Source organism: Strix uralensis, chromosome 30, assembly GCF_047716275.1.
Source record: "Strix uralensis isolate ZFMK-TIS-50842 chromosome 30, bStrUra1, whole genome shotgun sequence".
Classification (NCBI taxonomy): Eukaryota; Metazoa; Chordata; class Aves; order Strigiformes; family Strigidae; genus Strix; species Strix uralensis.
The window spans coordinates 3,569,505-3,582,163 of NC_134001.1; the positions used below are offsets into that span (position 1 = coordinate 3,569,505).

Sequence of the window (12,659 nt, forward strand, 5' to 3'; positions counted from 1 at the left end):
ATAGAATGTTAATTTAAAACAGCCAGTACCAGCTGTTAGCAGTGGCTGCATGGTTGGGGCCATTTACTCTCTTTTACAGTGTAAAACCAAGTCCACTTGGCCAATGAAGAAAGTGCACCTCTTGGCAGTACCTCCCCACATTGCAGCAGTGCCAAAGGTTTAGTCCTACCTGTCTTTTCAAAATGAAACCCACGGACACGTTATTTTCCATACACGTTAGCTATCAGCAAGCTTTTACTGGGAGCTGTTTTCTGTCACTGGTCTTTTCTCTGCTAATGCTCAGCTGTCCCTCAAAATCTCATCACGTTGGATAGTTCACTGAAAACTTTTTATTGTAAGCAAAAAGTGACATAACTGGGCTGTATTGTATTCTGCAAATCATTCTGCTGATATTGTATATCTGATACCAGCTTCTTCTGCCAGGCAACTAAAAAAATATTCAATTGGGAAAATTTTCACAGTACAGTAAACTCCACCCAAACTAATTAACGGTGATTAAAAATAAGATGCCCCAGCAAAAACTTTCATGTTACATGGCCACAACTCACAATCCTGTACAAAATGTTCACTTTTATAAAGCTCCAGTGTAAAAATCAAAGAATCAAGCAGTGATAGTACAGCACAGGGTATTTCATGTTATTATTTGCAACGCTTGAATTCATTTACATTTTAACAAAATTTAATACCGATGACTTAGGAATTAAGTAATTTTTTTATAGTCTTTCATTCTAGGTAGGGACAGATTTCATGTTTTGGTCATTTTTCTCTTTATCTTTGCTCTTCTTCGATTTTTTCTTCTTGTGTTTGTGTTTTTCCAATTCCTTTTTGTTCCCAATGTGTTTCTTCTACTTCTTGTGCTTCTTCTGCTTCTTGTGCTGCTTTTTCTCTTTTTTCTTTTTCTTGCTGTCTTGGCTCTCTCCTGCACTGGCAATGCCGCTGTGGCTTCGAGTCTGACTCTCAGAGGGGGTAGTCAAGGCTGCGGCTAACGTTCGGACTGCTTTGACTTTGACTTCTGCTTGCTTCAGGCTGGTCAGCTGCAGCAGGTGCTGCCATATCCTCTTTGACCTCATCAACAGCCTTTTCTTCCGGCTCTGTAGGATTTTTTTCTGCAGCTTCCTCATCTTTTGCAGATACATTACTCTCACTCTCACTTTCACTGTAGTCTGGCACAAGTGCAGCTTCATCAGTCTCTTGAGTTAGATAAGAAGAGAGCCACGAGGAGCTGCTTACCTGAGGCTTGGGCTTGACCTTTTGTCCAGTCGCGTTCTCTTTCTCATTTTTTACGTCTGGTGATTCTCGTCTCAGAGGTGGTTTATTACCACCTGGCTCTTTCTCTTTATTGCTTTGTACTTCTGGTACGTGCTTCTCTTTCTCTTTTCCCGAATTTTCACCTAGAGGTTTGTGTTCCTTCAATGTATGCTTGGAATCATGAGCAGCTTTGTGATCAGCAGCTTCTGTGATCAGACGGAGGACTGTAGCTGCTCCTTTTGGCATCTCCCGGGCCCTTTTTGGATGGCTCTGCTCGTTTGTCTCTCGGCTTACTCTTCTTTACTAATGTAGATTCTTTGTTTAGAGAAGGGGAGTCTTTTCTCCTTGCTAATTCACTCTTTTCATTTCTACACTTGGAACTAGAATGATCTCTGTGGCCAACACGGTCAGATTTTTTGTCTCGGTTAGGAATATAGTCTTTAGCAGTGCATCCACAGCCAGTACCGTGTTTCTCTGAAGATCTGCTGTCTTTGGAAGATTGAGAAATAAGTTTTCCATTTCCTTTTTCAGTTGCATGTTCTGAGTGGTCTTTTTCTCTCTCAACACTGCTCTTTCTCTTCTCAGAAGTGTCCTTGTCTGACAAAGAATGATCCCGGTCTTTGGTTTTGTCTTTTTCATTTAACATCAAACTTTCTGAACTTTTTGCATCCTGCTGGGAGCTTTCATAACTCGCCTCTTTTGTAGTTTTCTGTCTTTCCTCCAGAGGCTCTGTCTCTTTTTTACTGTGTTTTACAGGGTTTGGTGGCTTAGCATTCACACTTTTTATCACAGTCACAGGTTTTCCTATGTTTGTGGGCAGCTGGGTAGATTTAAAGTCTTCCTCTTCAGACTGAAAGCCATTTTTGTTCCACTTTGACTGAGGGACCTGGACCATAATAATGACATCTTCAGCAGGGGCTGCTATATCATTATTATACTTCTCCATGGTCTTAATGACAGTTCCTTTTGTATCTGGCTTTATTTCAGACTTTCTGATGGGGCTTCCTCCAGTAGAACTAGTGCTATGAGCAAAAAAACGTACATTAATAATGGGTGATACACGCACTGCCATCTTTTGTAACACTTCATAAAACGGCTTTTGTTTCAATTTTAAATGTTCAGTATTTTTTCAAAAGATGTTTAATTCAGAGAACAGACAAGAGAAAGGAAGCTTCCACTAGCTAAGAATATGAGCTACCAATTAATTTAGTATCTTCCTACTCTACATTTAATTAACACAAACACAAGAATATCAGATTGGGCACTGTGTGATCTGCTAATTCCTTCATGTCCTACTTCTACCAATGGTAGATAAATTAGATATACACTCTTGTTTCAACATGTAAGCAAGCAGTTATGAAGAGGTATACACAATCAAAGTTTTATCCTCATGTCTCAGTGTTCATCTTCAGAAAAATGTACATTTTTAAAACTTTTTAGAATTGCAAGACATTATCTTAAGTCTCCAGTGATGTCTTAAATGTTTTAATTTTGCTCTGTTCTGCTTCTTTAGATGTTGACATGTAATAACAGCTGCACACTAGATCACTTTTCTTTTTTTCACATGTCACACAATGGAATCTAGAAGAGAGATCTCCAAGGTAAGTGCCAAAAAAGCTGGCACTGAGCTGGAAGCAGTGTAGCTGTGTCAACATGGCACTGTGCTCTAAGCTACAATCAGTACAGTGTATTGGCAACCAAGCTGCTATTTCCACAGGGTATAATTTCATGATATACTGACAAAAGTAGATCATTACATTACCTTGCAATTTAAAAAATGAAACATATTGCATGGTATAGACATGTCTGTTATCCTTGCCTTTAGCAGTAACCTGGATTTGAAGGAAGACATAGAGGGAACTCCTCAAAGAGTCAACATGTAGTGAACAAGAAGAGAGGGGGGGAAAAAGTCCCAGAAGTAAGGGTCAAACAACATGTCACCAATGAATTAATCTTATTAGCTTTCTGTGCAGTACAGACTGCTTGTTTTCTTTAAGAAAATTTGATTTTGACCCAAGTACAGTTTAACAGGAAAGATCACAGATTATTCACTCATTTAGCATGAATTTAGCTGTTCCTTTCATTAGTCACCATAAAGAATTTTACATTTCTGGGGAGGCGGAGGAGGAAAGAAAGAATAGGAAAAGAAATATGAGGTACCTGGTGTAATCTACAGAAGTTGAGCTAGATCCATCAGCTGCTGTTACTTTTCTTCTCATTTTTCCCTTTGCTGCTTCTTGTTTAACTTTGCTGCTGCTCGGCTCAGGTTTCTCAACAGGTTCAATTGCAGGTGGCACATTTTCTCCACTCACAATCTCATTGCCAGTTTCCTGGATAAGTTTAATCTTTTTGGTGGGGTTGTTAAGAAAAGCAGATTTATTCTTTTCCAGAGTTTGCCCTCCTTTTTCACCATCAGGTTCAGTCTTCCCCTTTGGTGATGTTTTCAATTCAGCAGTTTCTGGTTTAGATGCCTTTATGGAAGTGGCTTCATGTTCATCAACCTTTTCATCTACTTTTCTTTTTTCAGGTTTTGCCTTAGAAGGTTTGCTTTTTTCCTCAGTTTTTTTTGACTTGTCCTTTTTGTTGGAGGGCTTCTCTGACTTGATTTCTTTTGGATGGTCTTTCTTTGCCTTTTTCTCCTTGGATGGTCTGGTTTCTGGGTGATCTTTTGACACTTTTGGGTGAACTTTCCATGGAGTACTGCGGTGGTGCAATTCTTACCCCCCACCCCCACCCCGGCCCCTCTTTGTTGGGCTGCTTGGTGCTGCTAGGTGCGATTCCACCCACATCCCCTGAGCTATACACCAGTCTGTGGAGATAAGGACTGACAATGTTAACGAGCCTGGCTCCTGCCCCTCCCGATTGCTCAGAAATGGTTAAAATGGCCCATCAACTCCTAAGGGCCTGGCACACCTGTGCCTGGGATGTGGTCAAATGGGAACAATAACAGAGTCGCACATTAATCAAATTCTTTTGTAACTGCTGGAAGGCACCAGAAGGTATTTGACAAAAGTCAATTATCTTGGACCCTATAAATGGCGACCACCAGGGAGACCCTTTGAGCTCTCCTGGATCGCAGCCGGCCTGTGACCAGCATCTCCCCTGAGCTGGGACGCCTCTCAGGTACCAAACCCTTAAGGTGTCGTCTGCTCCAGACGGAAGGCCAGGGCGAAGTCCCCTGCTTGAGTCTCAATTATCGCCCGTTGAGGAATGCCAAGGCATTGTGAGTATTTACTCTAAACTCGAGAGGGAAATTTTCTTTGAGCTAGCTTCTCTTTACTCTGTGTGTGTGTGTGTGTGTGTGTGGGTACGTACCCTTGTTTCTGTGTGTCTGTTCTGTGTTCATTCCACTGAATCCAAACACCTTTGTTTCTGTATGTTTGTCCATTTTGTTATGTGCATGCATGTGTATATATGTATATATAGGTACCGTTAAGTAAGTTAGTGTGAATCTTGTCATTTTAGAATCTGAATAAGTCGCTTTTCTTTCTTTTAGTATTTCTGAATTATTTTATAATAACAAATTGCTGTTAGTTATTAATAAACCTAGATTTCTTACTAAATATTACCGTGTCAATACTTTCATCCGCGACAAGTACCAAGACACTTTTGAGAAGAAGATGTTTTAACATTGTCTGTCTTTTATAACTCCTCTGTGAGAAACTGTGGACTAAGGTATTGTTTATTAAGATTTATGTTAAGCTCAATGTAAAGTTAGACGACAGAAACCACTCATGCAAACAACCACTGGACGCCGCCTGTGTGAGATAAGATAACTGTAATCGCTCACACAAACTGAACCAGATACTGCTCATGCAAGATAACCACCAGATTTCCAGGAAAGCGACAAGAAACAGGACAAGACAGCCCATATAAGGATATATGAGTGAAAGATCAACTATGAGACAAAGAGGGAAGACTTCTTACTTCAGCCTCAACAAATACCAGGAGGCAGGAAACGACCCCCCTAACAACAACTGAAGCATGCGCGGAGTACCTCCACTACCTCATGAGCAGGGAAGTAAAGATGTATAAAAAGGGGACTATTTGAACTACTCAGCACGGCAGTTGGCGGAGCGCAGACTCCTCTGCCGTCCAGCGCTGTCTTTGCTCATATTCTACTTGCTATAATTAATAAAGAGTGAATTATAGTCCATTGTGGTCTCAATTTATAACAATTCCTGGTGCCGTGACTCGGATAAGGAACGGTGGGCTTCCGTCCTCCGGGGAGGCGCCCCGCGGCAATCCGCGGCCCCGCGACTGACAGCCTACCTCAACCTTACCGACGAACCTAAATTCTAGAATAGTGAGCAAAGGAGAAAACCGGTAAAATACCATAAAAATTCTGTGCACGGGAGTCCGGACAAAGACGCAGGACGCGTAAGTATATTGCGAATTTGCTCGCAGGTTTGCCGTTCGGGCGGGACTGGGTTTCCTGGAATATAACGAATGAGAGGTTCGATATACTGAACCAAGCGAGTGTGGACTCTTAAGTACTGCGTTTCCCATCTCCCGCGAGGGATTGGGCCAGGAACAAGGGGAGTGAGTGAGTGTATGTTTGTGGATATTCCAGAAGATGGGGGCGAAGGGCAGCAAGCCTTCGACTCCCATGGGAAGGGTACACACTGTACCTAAAAATACCCCTTTGGCATATGTCTTAGACAATTGGAGGTATTTCCCTGGAACCCTAGGGAAAGATAAGCAGAAAATGATAGAATACTGTACTAAGATATGGGGAGGGAAGAAGATTTCTAAAAATACCTTTTGGCCAGTCTATGGGTCAGAAGAAGATTGGGTAAGACAGCAATTAAACCTCTGGGTCAATAATAAAAAACCCCTTAACCCGGAGGAGAGTCAGTATGCGGAAGTATGGATAAAAAGACCGGGAGCTAAACTTTACCCACTGAATGAAGTAAAAACTAAACAAAAGAAAAAGCAGGAAGAGTTAGACGAAACCCTTCTAATCCCCCCTCCTTACATTCCTCCTCCTGCTCCCGTAGCCCCTCCCGAGGTCCCCAGAGCTCCCACTCCCCCACCGGAGTCGGAACAAGGGTCTTCCCCTCCTCCTAGACGCATGACTAGAAGTCAAAAAGGGGCAGCTCAGATGTATCCTCTAAGGGAAATGCCCATGGGGGGACCTCAGCCTATGATTGGATATATTTCTGTACCCCTAAACTCGGCTGACCTACGAGATTTTAAAAGAACCGAGATGGGAAACTTGATTGAGGACCCACTTGGAGTGGCAGAAAGATTAGATCAATTTTTGGGACCAAACCTTTATACTTGGGATGAGATGCAATCTATCCTTGGTCAATTATTTACTACCGAGGAAAGAGATATGATTAGACGAGCAGGAATGAGACTGTGGGATGTTCAGCATGCCCAGGGACCCCAAGCAGATATCAAATGGCCACTCCAAAGACCTAACTGGGATAATCAGGATCCGGTGCATAGAACTCATATGCAAGATCTGAGAACTATAGTAATTCAGGGGATTAGAGAAGCAGTACCCCGTGGCCAGAATATCAATAAAGCATTTAATGAAATGCAAAAGAAAGATGAGAGCCCTACTGAGTGGCTGGAACGACTGAGGAAAGTCTTTCAACTGTACTCTGGGGTAAATCCAGACGACCCTTTAGGGCAAGCGCTCCTAAAAACTCAGTTTGTAGCAAAATCATGGGAAGATATCAGAAAAAAGATTGAAAAGCTAGAAGACTGGCAAAATAGAGGGTTGGATGAATTATTGAGGGAAGCTCAGAAAGTCTACGTAAGGCGGGAAGAAGAGAGCAGCAAGCGACAAGTAAAAATTATGGTAGCAGCTGTCAGAGAGGATCGCAACGGGCGGACTGGTGAACACAGATCTGCTGGAATAAAACAAGGGAACGCAGTAGTAAAGAAGGAACAGAGATGTTGTTTTTACTGTGGAAAGAAGGGACACATAAAGAAGAATTGCAGAGAAAGGATCAGAGATGAGGAAATATTGAAAGCAGAATAGGAGAGTCAGGGGCTCTATATTTTAGGGGACCGGAGTCATCATGAGCCCTTGATAAAGTTAAAAATAGGTCCCCATAAACAAGAGTTCACCTTTTTAGTAGACACAGGGGCTGAGAAATCGACTATTAGGCAAATACCTGAGGGATGTAAAGCTTCCCCTGAAAAAGTACAAGTAATAGGGGCAAAAGGAGAACCCTTTAAAGTAAGCAAAATCAAAAATGTGATATTCGAAACTGAAAATAAATTTGGAATGGGTGAACTCTTGCTCGTCCCTGAAGCAGAATTTAATCTGTTGGGACGGGATTTAATTGTTGAACTACAATTAGAAATCAAAGTAGAAAATCAAGAGCTAACGGTGTCTGCTTATCCCTTGACCATGGATGATCAAAAACAAATCAACCCCGATGTCTGGTACTCTCCGGATACAATAAGTAAATTAGAAATCCCACCGATTAAAATTCAAATTTCCGAACCCCACATACCTGTAAGGGTAAAGCAATATCCTATATCCTTAGAAGGACGGAGGGGATTAAAACCAGAAATTGATCGATTGTTAACACAAGGAATCTTAGAACCTTGTATGTCACCCTTTAACACTCCTATTTTGCCTGTAAGGAAGCCAAATGGAAAATATCGGCTTGTACATGACTTAAGGGAAATAAACAAAAGAACTATCACCCGGTTCCCTGTAGTAGCAAATCCATACACACTGTTAAGCAAGCTAGGACCCCATAACTCCTGGTATAGTGTGGCTGATTTAAAAGATGCTTTTTGGGCCTGTCCATTGGCAGAAGAATGCCGTGATTATTTTGCCTTTGAATGGGAAGACATAGAGACAGGCCGAAGGCAGCAATTGAGATGGACCGTGCTCCCCCAAGGGTTCACAGAGTCCCCTAATCTGTTTGGACAGGCCCTGGAAGAACTCTTAAAAGAATACCAGGTACAAACGGGAAACGTGCTGTTACAGTATGTAGATGATCTGCTCATAGCAGGGAACAATAAGGAGGATGTAAGAAAAGAAAGCATTCGACTCCTAAACTTTCTTGCACAAAAGGGACTACGGGTATCACAAGAAAAGTTACAATTTGTGGAGGAAAAAGTGAAATATTTGGGACATTATTTGTTTAATGGCAAAAAAATATTGGACCCAGAGCGCATTAAAGGAATTCTAGAATTACCTATGCCTGTCACTAAGAGGCAAATTCGGCAGGCATTAGGGCTATTTGGGTATTGTAGACAATGGATAGAGAACTACAGCTTTAAAGTTAAATTTTTATACGAACAATTGTCTAAAGACAAAATACTCAAGTGGACCCCTCGGGATCAAGAGCAGTTTGCTAATCTCAAAAGGGAGCTAAGTCAAGCACCGGTTTTAAGCCTCCCAGATTTAAAGCGGCCATTCCATTTATTCGTTAACATACATGAAGGAACAGCATTCGGAGTATTAACTCAGGAATGGGCCGGACAAAAGAAGCCGGTGGCATACTTATCGAAGCTGTTGGATCCTGTGAGCAGGGGTTGGCCAAGTTGTTTACAAATCATTGTCGCTGCTGCCTTATTACTTGAGGAAACGAATCGCATTACCTTTAATGGAGAAGTTGTCTTATATGCACCTCATAACATCAGGGGAGTGTTACAACAAAAAGCGGAAAAATGGCTTACAGATAACCGACTATTGAAGTATGAAGGAATACTCATAGAATCCCCTAAACTTTCTTTAAAAACTATTGGAGCAGTTAACCCCGCTGAATTTTTGTACCCAGGAGAAGGTAATGAACTATTATACAATTGTTTTCAAACAATTGAACAACAGACACGCATTAGGCCAGACTTAGAAGAAGAAGAACTACAATGTGGGGAAGTATTATTTATAGATGGGTCATCACGAATAGTGGAAGGTAAACGATTGTCCGGATATGCCATCGTTAAGTTGGAAAAAGGAGAATTTAAGACAATAGAATCAGGCCCCCTGAGTGCCAGCTGGTCAGCTCAAGCCTGTGAGCTGTATGCATTGTGGAAAGCATTAGTGTCACTGAAGGGAAAGGATGGAACTATATATACAGACTCACGCTATGCGTTTGGAGTGGTACATACCTTTGGAAAAATATGGGAGGAAAGAGGATTTATTAACTCACAAGGAAAAGAATTGATACACCCGGAATTAATTCGGCGAGTTCTGGGGGCATTGAAAGTGCCGAATAAAATAGCAGTTGTACATATAAAGGGACACCAGCGAGGTACAAATTATCAAGTCAGGGGAAATAACGCAGCTGATATAGAAGCAAAACGAGTGGCAGGCAATTATAATACGATTTTGACTATACAGCCAGTACCTGTTAGTAAAAATTTGAGTTTTGAGTCTGCAGAAAAGGAAAAACTAGAACAAATGGGAGCTAAGGAACGGGATAGTAAGTACGTATTACCAGATGGGAGAGAAGTCTTGCCGAAGGGCATAGCACTCGAAATATTTTCAAAAATACACAGTAAAACCCACTGGGGAACCCAGGCGTTAGTTGATCATTTCAATCAACAGTTTGCCTGTATAGGCGTATATAATATAGCAAAGACAGTCACAGCAGCCTGCGAGACCTGTCAAAAGGTTAATCGAAACAACACGAGACAAAAACCTCTCGGAGGACGTTCCCCAGCATACAGACCTTCCTCACACATACAAGTGGATTTTACTGAACTACCCAGAGTAGGGCGTTACAAATATTTATTAGTAATGGTGGATCATTTAACACATTATGTTGAGGCTTTTCCTACCTCCAAGGCAACTGCTAACCAGGTTACTAAGGTATTACTTGAACACATTATACCTAGATATGGAGTACCTGATGTAATCGACTCAGACAGAGGAACACATTTTGTGTCAAAAATTGTTAGAGATCTAGCAGAAAACCTGGGAATTAAGTGGGAATACCATACGCCATGGCATCCACAAAGTTCGGGAAAAGTTGAAAGGATGAATGGAGAAATCAAAACTATTTTGACTAAATTAATGATAGAAACCAAACTATCATGGATCAAGTGCCTACCCATGGCACTATTAATACTCAGAACCAGACCCCGAGCAGATATAGGAATATCAGCGTTTGAGATGGTATATGGAATGTCCTATAGAATTGAAAGTCCACAAACAAATGTTTTAATTCGAGATCGTGTAATTAATGAATATGTTTCACAATTAGCAGAGCATCGTAACAAACTTTGGGAACATGGGCTGATTGTGCAACGACCTCCATTGGACTTAAAAATTCACACTTTCAAACCGGGGGACTGGATATTAGTTAAAACATGGAAAGAAGAAACCCTAAAACCCAATTGGGAGGGACCTTATCTTGTTTTGCTTACAACAGAAACAGCTGTCCGGACTGCTGAGCGTGGATGGACTCATGCCAGTCGCGTTAAAGGCCCAGTGACAAGACCCCACTGGAAAGTAATCAGTACTCCAGGTGACACCAAGATAACCCTGAAAAGATAAAGTAATGATAAAAACTTTGCTTGATCATTTTGTCGCATTACCTTTTGGTATAAAGTGTGTATTGTTGTTTATATTCGCAATAATTATTTCTCTCTTCGTATATTATATATGGAAGCATACAAAATGTACTAAAGGAAATTGTTAAACTCATGCAACCACACAATATTGAATATAGAAAATATGCTGATATAAACACTCTAGATATACGAATTAAGTGTAATAATTTGAACCGCAATTGTTATCCGTTTGCTTGTTCCAAGTGTATGGTATGCCAGGATAAATGGTGGACTCGCTGTGAATGTGGATACCCTTCAATAGGGGTTTGCACACAGTGTTGGAAAATCCAAAGAACTCTCACTGAGTGAAAATCAAAGCAATTAGAGTCTAAACAAGAAATTATTTAAGAATCCCATGAGTGGTGGGAAATTTTTACCAAAGGAATAAACCCTCAATATTATTGTTACTATTCCAACGAACCAATCCCCTTTGTAACTGAAATCTTGGCTATAAAGTGTAAGAAGGGAAGTACCAACTGTGCCTTGCCTCATCCCATTAGTTAAAGCTGTAAAGTGGGAAGCCTATATAAACAGGCAGAAAGCCCAAAACAGCTGTTCTCCTGAAGAATTCCCTTGCTGCCGAGAAGATGGTACACCCTGTGGCTCGAAGCAACCGAGTCGACGGGCGAGGCAGAGGAGGAACAAACTGTGGAGAAAAGAATCAGAACAATGGGACACAAAAGCAACAATGGCCAAACTTCCCCAGGGATGATAAAAATATACTTAAATTGGCAAAATTGACAGACACCTTTTTTTTCTGGTGTACCGCTAGTTTTGTTATTGATAATAACCCAAGCAAATGGAAACCCCCATGAACCAATGCTCTGGAAACTATATAACTTACAGGAATCTAGACTAATACAAAATCAGACCTCTCCGGGAAATTGGAATTTTACTGTCCAATTAGTCTCAATGATTCCGGTCGATATCCAGAGAGGCTGGGAGGCAACGGAAGCCAACTCCAAAGCCTTCTATGTGTGTCCAGCTTCCAATCCTGGAAAGAGTTATTGCAACTATCCAGGCCATTTTTATTGCGGTTATTGGGGTTGCGAGACAATAGCCTCAGACTGGCCAACAAAAGGAGACAAATATATAAGTATCACTTGGGGACCTCCAGGTTGCATTCCACCACAACATGGATCTGACGGCTCCGGGGTCTGGGGATCTGTAAGGGGGGTGAAATCATCTCCATCAGAATGCGACAGAATAGAAATTGAAGTTAAACAACCAGAAGATGACACATGGTTAATTGGCCGTACCTGGGGAATTAGATATTGGGAACCTGGAGCAGATAGAGGAAGCTTTTTCAAAATAATAAAAGAAAGGATACCCCACAATCCTTTACCAGTAGGACCAAATCCGGTCCTGAATCCACCCACTTTCTCTAAAAAAAAGGTTGTCCCCGTGAACATCGCAACCCCTTCCCCAGACTCCTTCTTGAAAACAGCTAATGGTACCATGACTGAATTCTCCTTATCCAGGGATTTAAAGTTGTTAGAATCCAAAGACCCTTTATGGAATCTAATGCAAGCCTCTTATCGTACCCTTAATGAAAGCAAACCAAATTTAACTGAAGAATGCTGGTTATGTTATAATATTAGACCACCATATTTTGAGGCAATTGGAAAACCAGGAAGGATTCGATGGTCTAACGGTTCAAACCCACGAGAATGTCCATGGGATGGCCGGAGGAATCATACGCAAGGAATTACTATTCAATTAGTAACGGGTCAAGGAAAATGTATAGGTACAGTGCCCGAAAAGTATCAGCCTTTATGCAACCGAACAGTCACTACTACCAATATAGAGAAACACAAAAATCAAAAGGACAAATGGGCTATCCCGACACCAGGAGCTAAATGGGTTTGTTCAGACAT

At 41.4% G+C, this 12,659-nt stretch overlaps 1 protein-coding gene and 1 long non-coding RNA gene across 2 annotated transcripts in view; one reads left to right on the forward strand and one right to left on the reverse strand.

Moving 5' to 3' along the window:
• Positions 1–728: 728 nt before the first annotated feature.
• LOC141935932 (E3 ubiquitin-protein ligase RBBP6-like) overlaps positions 729–12,659 on the reverse strand; it is a 42,716-nt gene continuing 30,785 nt past the window's right edge. The window contains 6 exon segments of the mRNA XM_074852616.1: positions 729–966; positions 968–1,452; positions 1,454–2,270; positions 3,409–3,948; positions 3,983–3,992; positions 4,848–4,899. Of these exon segments, the coding sequence (XP_074708717.1) occupies positions 729–966; positions 968–1,452; positions 1,454–2,270; positions 3,409–3,948; positions 3,983–3,992; positions 4,848–4,899 (2,142 nt within the window).
• On the forward strand, positions 4,909–12,347 carry LOC141935903 (uncharacterized). Its single transcript, XR_012626657.1, has 2 exons — positions 4,909–5,628; positions 10,602–12,347. It is a non-coding gene; the product is annotated as an uncharacterized LOC141935903 (long non-coding RNA).